This window comes from Coturnix japonica, chromosome 4, assembly GCF_001577835.2.
Source record: "Coturnix japonica isolate 7356 chromosome 4, Coturnix japonica 2.1, whole genome shotgun sequence".
NCBI lineage: Eukaryota > Metazoa > Chordata > Aves > Galliformes > Phasianidae > Coturnix > Coturnix japonica.
The window spans coordinates 52,890,915-52,898,660 of record NC_029519.1 but is presented as its reverse complement, the minus strand read 5'-3'; the positions used below and the strand labels follow the sequence as shown (position 1 = coordinate 52,898,660).

At 47.9% G+C, this 7,746-nt stretch overlaps 1 protein-coding gene across 2 annotated transcripts in view; it reads left to right on the top strand.

Moving 5' to 3' along the window:
- Positions 1-863: 863 nt before the first annotated feature.
- Positions 864-7,746, top strand: part of UNC5C (unc-5 netrin receptor C) — a 234,020-nt gene continuing 227,137 nt past the window's right edge. Inside the window, exon 1 of one of the 2 annotated variants that reach the window (XM_015862012.2) lies at positions 864-1,294. In XM_015862012.2, coding sequence (XP_015717498.1) covers positions 1,171-1,294 — 124 coding nt within the window. In that variant the 5' untranslated portion in view covers positions 864-1,170. The remainder of the gene's footprint in view (positions 1,295-7,746) is intronic. The other variant, XM_015862013.1, reaches the window with a different exon arrangement.

The window sequence follows — 7,746 nt, the reverse complement described above, 5'->3', positions numbered from 1 at the left end:
AAGTGTAGTCTTCTTGGGGCACCTCCTGGGCATTTCTCCCTTCTAAAATAAAGCCCCCCAAACCCAGAGATTGGAATGGTCCACGTGGGAAGGGAATTAATGTCACAGAGCTGAGGTATGGAACCTCTTTGGGATAAGCAGCTCCTGTGGCCCCAGGAAACTCTTCTGCAGCATTGCCATGGCAGCCTCATGCTACTACTTCTTCCTGATGGGCAGAAGGTGAAGGCAGCGTGTCTGGGAAGATGCATGAGAGAGCGTTGTTTATCTCATAGGCAGCTCTCCTTGGGGAGCTTCCAGGATGCAGGAGACGCTGCCCAGGACAGCAGTATGCTCTGGGACTATAGCCCCCTGGAATAGACACAGCCTGACACATGAGAAGCTGTGTCTGGACACTGCCACAGGCAGCCCAACTGGGCCCTGCAAGGGAAAAAGCAACTTAAAATGAAAACCGGCAGTAAAACCCAAGCAAGCCCTGCTAGAGCAATGAACCTCAGCTGTAGACACTGAGTGTGGGAATCGGTGGACAAGCACTGAAGGCAGAGGGCAAGGGAAGGCGTGCTGAGGGTGTTGGGCTAACGGCTGGGACCCTTGGGTGACCTCAGCCTTTTAGGAGAGGAGGCAAACAAGGGTAAAGGGAGAGCCGTTCCCTAAGGACGGGGGCTCTCCGACCCCCTCTTGGGGCAGCCTCTGCCCCTGCCCCCTCCCCAGTGGGATCGGGAAGGGCTGTTTGTGTTCAGCAGCGTGTATGTGTGTTGCTTCAGCATCCTTGCAGGGGGAGCGGGGCCGGGCTGCGGCGGGTGGTTCCCAGCCTCCCCCGCCCCCTTTCCCTCTGGGTTAGCTCCTCGGCTCCGGCTCGCATTTGAGCGCAGGCGGGCGGCACAGCCCCTCTCCCAGCCCGGCCCTGCCCGGCCCCCACCCGTCCCCGCCCCGCGGGCTGCGGGCTGGAGGCAGCCGCGCCGTTCCGAGCCGCTCCGAGCCGAGCCACCCTCTCGGGAAGACATCGCTCCGCCGGGCTCCGCTTCGTGCCCCGCAATGCCGCGCCCGTGCCCCGCCGCCCCCCGCCCCGCCGCACTCCGCGCAGCCTGAGCGCTTGCGGGGCTCCGCGCCGGGACGGGGCCGCCGGCGGCTGAGGCGGCTTCGAGAGGCACCGCTCCGCGTTACCGCCCGGCTATGGGGAAGGGGCTGGAGGGCACGGCGGCCCGCTGCGGGCTGGGAATGGGATACCTGCTGCACAGCGTGGTGCTCCCCGCGCTGGCCGTCCTGGGGGCCAGTCGGCCCGGCTCCGCCGCGCAAGGTGAGGCTGCGGGGGCGGCGGGCGGGGCGAGTCGGTAGTGAGCGGCCAGCGGGACGGCTGCCCCGTCCCGTCCCGAGGTCCCGAGCCGGGAGCGGGGCAAGGGAAGCCGCCGTTGGGCTGGATGGGGCCCAGTGGGGCTGAGGGCCCCGCGGGCACAGCAGGTGGGAACCGCTGCGGCCGCTCCAACCCCTCGGCAGCCGTCTTCGGTGAGACTCGCTTCTCCTACGCGCTGCTTCTCGCTTGGAGCGTGATAGACCCGAAGGCAGTTACCGCGTGTGTGGTGTCTTTATTTTATGTTACTGTTCTATTTTCGCCGGGTCGGGGGCTGCAGCAAGGCTGTTTATCTCCGAGCTTGTGTGCAAATTCCCCTATCAAAGTGAAAGTGACTCAATGCGTTCCCCGGTGCCCGGAGCATCAGTTACAAAGAGCCCCGGTTCGGTTCGTCCCAGCCCGGCTATTGCAGGCAGGCACAGCGGGAGGCTGCTTCTGCTGCCAGATAAAACTTTCTCGGAGCTTTTCTCCTCTCTTCCCGGGAGTTCGAGCTGAAGTGGAAATGATGGCTTCTGCTGGGAAATACTTTTCTACGAGCTCCTCAGCACTGGGGAGAGAGAGATTGCTGCTGCGTGTGGGCAGCACAGCACGTAGCGGGGATGTGCGGGTTCGTTAAAGCTCTTGCAAATTCCCTGTTACGTTGGTAGCGAGAGAAAGAAATTGTCAGAAGCTGATCGCGTGTTTCATACCTGCCACCGAGAAACAGCAACGTGCAGCAAAGCTTTGATTTAGAGATGTCAGCGTAATGCAAGTGGAAGAACGTGGGTTCCCCCTCATCACCTCTGTCGAGAGGCACTTGAGGCGGCCTCACAGCCCGACCCAGTGCTCTTCGGCCTTTGGCATGGGGAGCGCTGCCACCCGCTCTTGTTCCCGTTGCCCCCGGCAGGGTGTCGGGATGCAGTGTGCATCGTGTCTGTATGTTAGCCTCGCTAATCTCTTCCCCGCTGGTACTTGCTCCGTTCTCGGTCACATTTCCACAGCGTACCAGGAATTTATCTCGCAGGGATATAAGAAACCTGGTCGTAAAAAAGAGTCTGTGGAAAATCAAGTAAAAAACCTATTGTGCATCATGTCACATTTCTGCATCATTTTTTTCCTCGGTTGCTTTCCTGTTGGATGTGACTGAGGCTTGATGTTCTGCTTTTCAAGGCTTTTTTTTTAGCACCATGTGCGCACAGACCTAGATGTCAGTGGCTTCATGTCAGTCTGTGCAGATCTGAGGATTGAGAAGATCCCCTCGGGCAGCAGGACCTGGAGCAGCAAGGAGTCTGTTGTCCTGCTGGCAGGACACGGGGACCTGCTGCTCCATGTCTGCCCGCTGCAGGGCATCCTGCACTTGCTGCCACGTGTTCATAATGTAATGTTGCTTGGAAGAGTTCTGCGTGCGTGCTTAGGGACAGGGGTGGGGGGCACGAATGTGGGACCAAGAAAGGCAGGAGAGGTCTCTAGCAATGTTTCCCATAATTTGCCATGTCACACACTTTCCACAGCTGGGTGGAAAACTAAGGGAGATGGTTGTTTGGTTTTGACTCATTTTTCCATGGCTGCTTTTTTTTTGTTTCCTGTTTGTTGGATGTAGGTGCAGAATTTGGGTACAGACCTGGCTTTGGCATCCTTCCCAGAGCTGAGGGATTTTCTGATTGGTGTTTGCCTTGGTGAACTTCATTTATGTGTGCATAGTGCTTCTGTAAGGCAATGAATCAACAGTTTAACTGTGCCCTCTTCAGGAAGTTTTCTTACCATATCTCACGGGCAAAGTTTTAATGCTGTTTTGTTTCTATGTTTCCAAAAATAGGCAAATATTAAAATGATTCTTACGCAACCTTATTCTCTAAAGTCATCACCCAGCTGATCAGCCTTTTCTCAGGTGGAAACCCTGCACTGGTGCTCTCATTCACAGTCCCTTGAAAGCAGCAGAAATGGAAAACGTGGCACTCTCCAAATCAGCCTTGGTCTTTTCTGATTTCCAGTGGGTCTGGAGCCAGTTGACATGGTTTTAATTGTGCAAACAATTCAGTTGTCCTGTGTGATGCTTTGAAAAGCAAAAGCCAAAGCAAAAAAGCTTAAAGGGGTGTCTGTCTTCAACCAGCAAACACATAGTTATAATTTTAAGAGGCATGGAAGGAAGTGCATTTTTAAAAATTATTATTATTATTTTCCTCCCAGTACTTGCTGCTAGAGCTATTTCTTATTTTGCTTTGCTTCTCCATTCCCCAACCAGCTTTATCTTTTGAAGCTGGCTAGGGAAGCCGTGGGCATTGTGGGGCTTCTGCTTTCATGCTTTCCCTTCCCGTTGCCTCTTGGAAAAATAAATGTATCAGTTGAGTGCTTGGTGGATCGGCCCCCACACTCCCTTGCAGAGAGATTCATATCACTGCATCCCAGAATCCTCCTGTAAACCATTCAGCAGACCTAAATACACTTTTTTTTTTTTTTTATTAGCATTTCTTATCTTATTATCTGAAGCTGTCTTAAGTATTTTTCCGTTGTTATCAGGAGAGAACAGGAAATGGCCCCACTGTTAGAGAGAGCCTGTAATTTTTAAAGGGGAGTGAAAAGAGCCAGGGAAATTATCAAGCCAAAATCTGTTTGAATGTAATGTTTGTTATATTCATTATACTGCTATATACATAAATAAATAAGACGGCCCATTAGAAGGAGAATCCAAGCATTCCAGCATGCAAGAGAAAAGAACAGTCACCTCCAGACCTAGCTGTGCTCAGCGTCTTGGTGCCATCTGCCGTCAGAGCAACTTTCCCTTCTTGTGTCCATCGTCAGTGTGTGCTTCAGCTATTGTGCTTCCCTACTTTCTCTTCTCTTTGGATGTTAAAAGGACTTTGCTCCACAGCCCCATTATTTTTTTTCCAAAGATGGGTGGGACAAAAGGAGAGTTGAGCACTCTACCTGCAGTGGTTAATATGGTTCTGCCAGCTTCATGTGCTGATAGTGATGTGGGAGAGATGGGCAGAAAAGTTGAAGTCAAAAGGGCTGTAAGTGAATGAGGTTTTGTCTCATTTCTTCCTTTACAATGAAAGTGCATTTTTATGCTTAACCTGTGAAACCTAATTAAATTAAAGTGATAATTTAAAAAGAAAACTGTAAAAGAGCCATATGTGCAGATATTTGTCTTACCCCAGCATACTCTTTATTACCAACAGCAGCAGTTTGAAAATGCTTGGTGCGGAAAAAGTGAAATGCAACATGTGAATGTACGAACCTTTTGGGGATGTGCTTCCCGATTAAAAAACTAAATGCATCTTGTAGGAAAATAAGAGAGAAATAGACTTAATTTTCTTGATGTATCAGTAGACCACTTGTATTTGATCATGTGAATGTAATAGCATCTGCATCAGTAAAGCCAGGGAGTTTTTCACTGCGAACAGATATATACCTACTTGGAACATTAATCTGTTTTCAAGTGTTGTACTTCTGCAGATTTCAGAGATGTTCACAAGTTTGGGCCAGATGTTGCAGCCCTTGCTTGCCCCAAGTAGCATTTTAGTGCTGTGGAGTCTTCACAAGGCAAGGTGGCCCACTGGGAGGCCTTGGATGGCTGAGGGGCAGTTTCAGCAGCATTAAAATGAAGTTCAGAGATCCCTCGGTGGGGGAAGGAGTTTCTCCCTGGGAATGAATGAGTCAGAATCTGTGCTTTTGTCCTTCCAGTCTTTAGCCAGCCAGCCAGTCACATCAGTTCCAGGAAAAAAAAAAAAATAACACAGAGCTGTATGCATCAAATACAGCCCCCTTCTGATGGATTTTCAGCATTACTGTCCTTGCCATTATTCAGTGTAGTAAGAATGCATTTGTGGGTTCTCAACATTTTCCCGATCATGCAGCATGTTTACACCCAGTCATTTTACACGCATCATTCAGCACGTGACTTTGTTTGTTTGCTTGTTTGTTTTTGTAGTCCTTTGAAAACCCTGGTTATTCACTGCATTTTGCCACTGGCTTTGTGTGTGACAAAGTCACAAACAGGAAAGAGCATTAACCATATTAAAAAGATTTTTTTCTAATTTAATTTTCCAAATACAGTACATCTGACAACTGTGTTCCAAAGACAGGCAAATCAGTTCCATAGCTGGTCTGCAAAGCGAGAGAGGAGAACATGTGGATTATATTTATCGGGCATTTTCAAATAAATATCCTTTTTTTTTTTTTTTTTTTTTTTTTTTTTTTGTACAAGTAGAAGACTGAGAGCACAGTCAGTCTGTCCAGTTGAATGGGATATGGTGCAGCATCAGTTATCATTGTACATGAGAGGTGCTCATGCTGGTAGGACAGTAGCTGGATATTTCTGTGCTGTACATGGTCACTTTCCTGTTAAACACTGGGTAGAGATAGTTTGAAAAGTGAAGCTACACTTATTTCACATTACCAACCTGGAAGTCTTGTAAGTATCCTACAGCTTACGGCCATGCTTCTTCCTTTGTGGTGCCTTCCAGGACTTCACATTGTTGGACTTCTCAGGAATCTGGTTCCTGAGTTCTGAAAAAAGGCACACAAATGTTGCTCTCATAGATAATCAGAAAAACATTTGTAATTGCTCTAACGATGTGGAATTTCTAAGTATGTTGCTCAAAGTAGCAGACTGTTTACTGCAGTTTAGACAGATGATTTGACTCAATGTCAATTGGTTTGTCATCTAAAACACGTCATATCCTTGAAATAAAGGTTAGTTTAATCACGGGTGCGCTGCCAACGCAATGTGTTTCATTTAACTGTATATATGGCACTATAGGAAAGAAAGGCATCCTCTTTTCCCATCCCCATGTCCTTCCCTCTGGGTTGGGAGAGCAGTGTGTGTGTTTGTGAAGTGTGCGTGTTGCTGGCCACCCAGTGGAGGTATTCAAGTTTAGCAGGCAGCAATCTTGGCACCAGTGCCAATACAGCAGTAATTACAATGCCTGTCATTTTCATCAGCTAGTTCTGCTTTGACATTTGACTCAGAGATATAAAGCAGCGTGAGCTTTAAGGCATAAGTTAAGGATGCAGTGTGAGGAATAAGAGGCAAGAGGTGGATTTTCAGTTAACTATGACCTCCGTCTGCAGAGATGCAGAATAATGCTGTACAGAGGCACAGTTCAGCTCTGACCGCTTCCAAGGTCTGAAAGATGTTGGTGTTTTAGGTGATTTATTGTGTGTGCTCAGCAGAGTCTGATCTTGGGAGTCAGTGCCCCTAGAGCTCTCCATCATAACAATATCCAAGAGGTGATCTGAAGGAAATGGCAGTAAGTCTTCTGGGAGGCCATCCGTATCCAAAAGAAGACTTAATTGGCTTCGCTTGTAGGTGGGCATTTGAAATTATGTTCAAAATGGAAATGTTTGTGAAGCAGCCAGCATTGAGCAAATAGGAACAGCAGAATTCTCCTTAATTTTGTACATACTTTATTACTTCACGCTTATTATAATGGGGCCTTCTGCTAATATTCCAGCCCCAAACTCTGACAGGGTGACAGGGAGAGGATTTATTCAGTATTGTCTTTGTTTTTTTCAGTAGGTGTGCTTAAACATTCTGCAGAGCATGGCTTGTGGGTTGGTGTTTGTTTGTTTTGTATAGATTCATCTTTCTAAAGCAGGGATGTGGCACAGAAGTGACTATAAGCCATGGACATAAATACTAGTGGAAAAAGGTAAATGAAGCCACAAACTGTAGTGTATTCCAGTTGCTTTTCAAGCAGCATTCCCAGGTCAGGCACCGTGATTCAGAGCAGTGGGCAAGAGCTGCTAGATGTTTTCTCAGCTTGTCATAACTTTGGAGATGGTCTTGTGCAGCATTCCCCCCTAGGTAGTCATCATCAGAGCAGCTTCCTGTTTGCCTTCCTAACTCCATCCCAAATCACACATGTTCAGCAGGAAACATGGGATTTCCTCATAATTCACCAAACACAGGGACTTGGGGAGTCCCTTTATAGTTTGGCACATTATTACCTAAAAGCTCTGGGCAAAAGCAGTTTAGCTTAAATATATATATATATCAATGAAGAAAACTCCATTGGAATGGGGCAGAAGAATAATTTTTGTTGATTTTCTTGGGGGAAGGGGATGTGGCTGACACCCTTCAAGAAACCTCCCCCCAACAAGAAACCTTAATCAAAACCAGAAAGGATTCAGTTCTTTTAGTGAAAAGGTCAGTAACATACCAAATATTTGTCCTGCTGGCCAAACTCTCTAAAAACCTCCTGGATGTTCAGTGAAAATAAAAATGTTAGACATTATGGAGTCTTCAGACAATAACAGCTTTCATTCTTCTTTACATTTATAAAAGTATCCCAACCAGACTTGTGGAAAGCCTTGCTATTAAGCTTGACTTACAGTCCTGATTCAACACAGGCTAAGGCATGTATCTGCAGCACTTCCTAGGTCTTGTGCTCCACTTTTATCTCACCGATTTGACTGAT